General features: G+C 69.3%; 1 protein-coding gene across 1 annotated transcript in view; it reads right to left on the reverse strand.

Annotated features, from left to right (window-relative positions):
- LOC102039216 (glycerol-3-phosphate acyltransferase 2, mitochondrial-like) overlaps nt 1–401 on the reverse strand; it is a 6,069-nt gene that overhangs the window by 2,873 nt on the left and 2,795 nt on the right. The window contains 3 exon segments of the mRNA XM_031065082.1: nt 3–64; nt 139–238; nt 314–401. The exon segment at nt 314–401 is cut by the window's right edge and continues 95 nt beyond it. Coding sequence (XP_030920942.1) covers nt 3–64; nt 139–238; nt 314–401 — 250 coding nt within the window.

The raw sequence follows: 401 nt of genomic DNA on the forward strand, positions 1-401 counted from the left end.
ACGCCGACGGCTCCTCCAGGAACAGCACCAGCGGCTGGCGGCTCCGCAGCACCTCCTGCACGTACTGGGGACACACCGGGGCTACTGGGAGCGGCCAGCACCTCCCCGAGGGCTCCAGGGGGATTTTTCAGCACCTACCGCGTCCAGCACGGCCCCGGGGAGCCCCTCATCCCGCTCACTCCATGTCGGGGCCATTCCTGAAGGCAGGAAAATCCCTCCCAGGCGTTGGAGCAGGGACCTGGTGAGGGCAGGACACCGTGGGCACCCCTGCATGGCCCTGGATCCTCTGGGAGCATCCCTGGTGCTGCCTTACCTCAGGCGAGGGCTGGTCCCGGTGCTCACGGCCACCCTGGGCAGCCCCACGCCCTGGGACAGCATGGGGAAGGAGAGCAGGGGCCCGT

Source organism: Geospiza fortis, unplaced genomic scaffold (genome assembly GCF_000277835.1).
Source record: "Geospiza fortis unplaced genomic scaffold, GeoFor_1.0 scaffold658, whole genome shotgun sequence".
NCBI lineage: Eukaryota > Metazoa > Chordata > Aves > Passeriformes > Thraupidae > Geospiza > Geospiza fortis.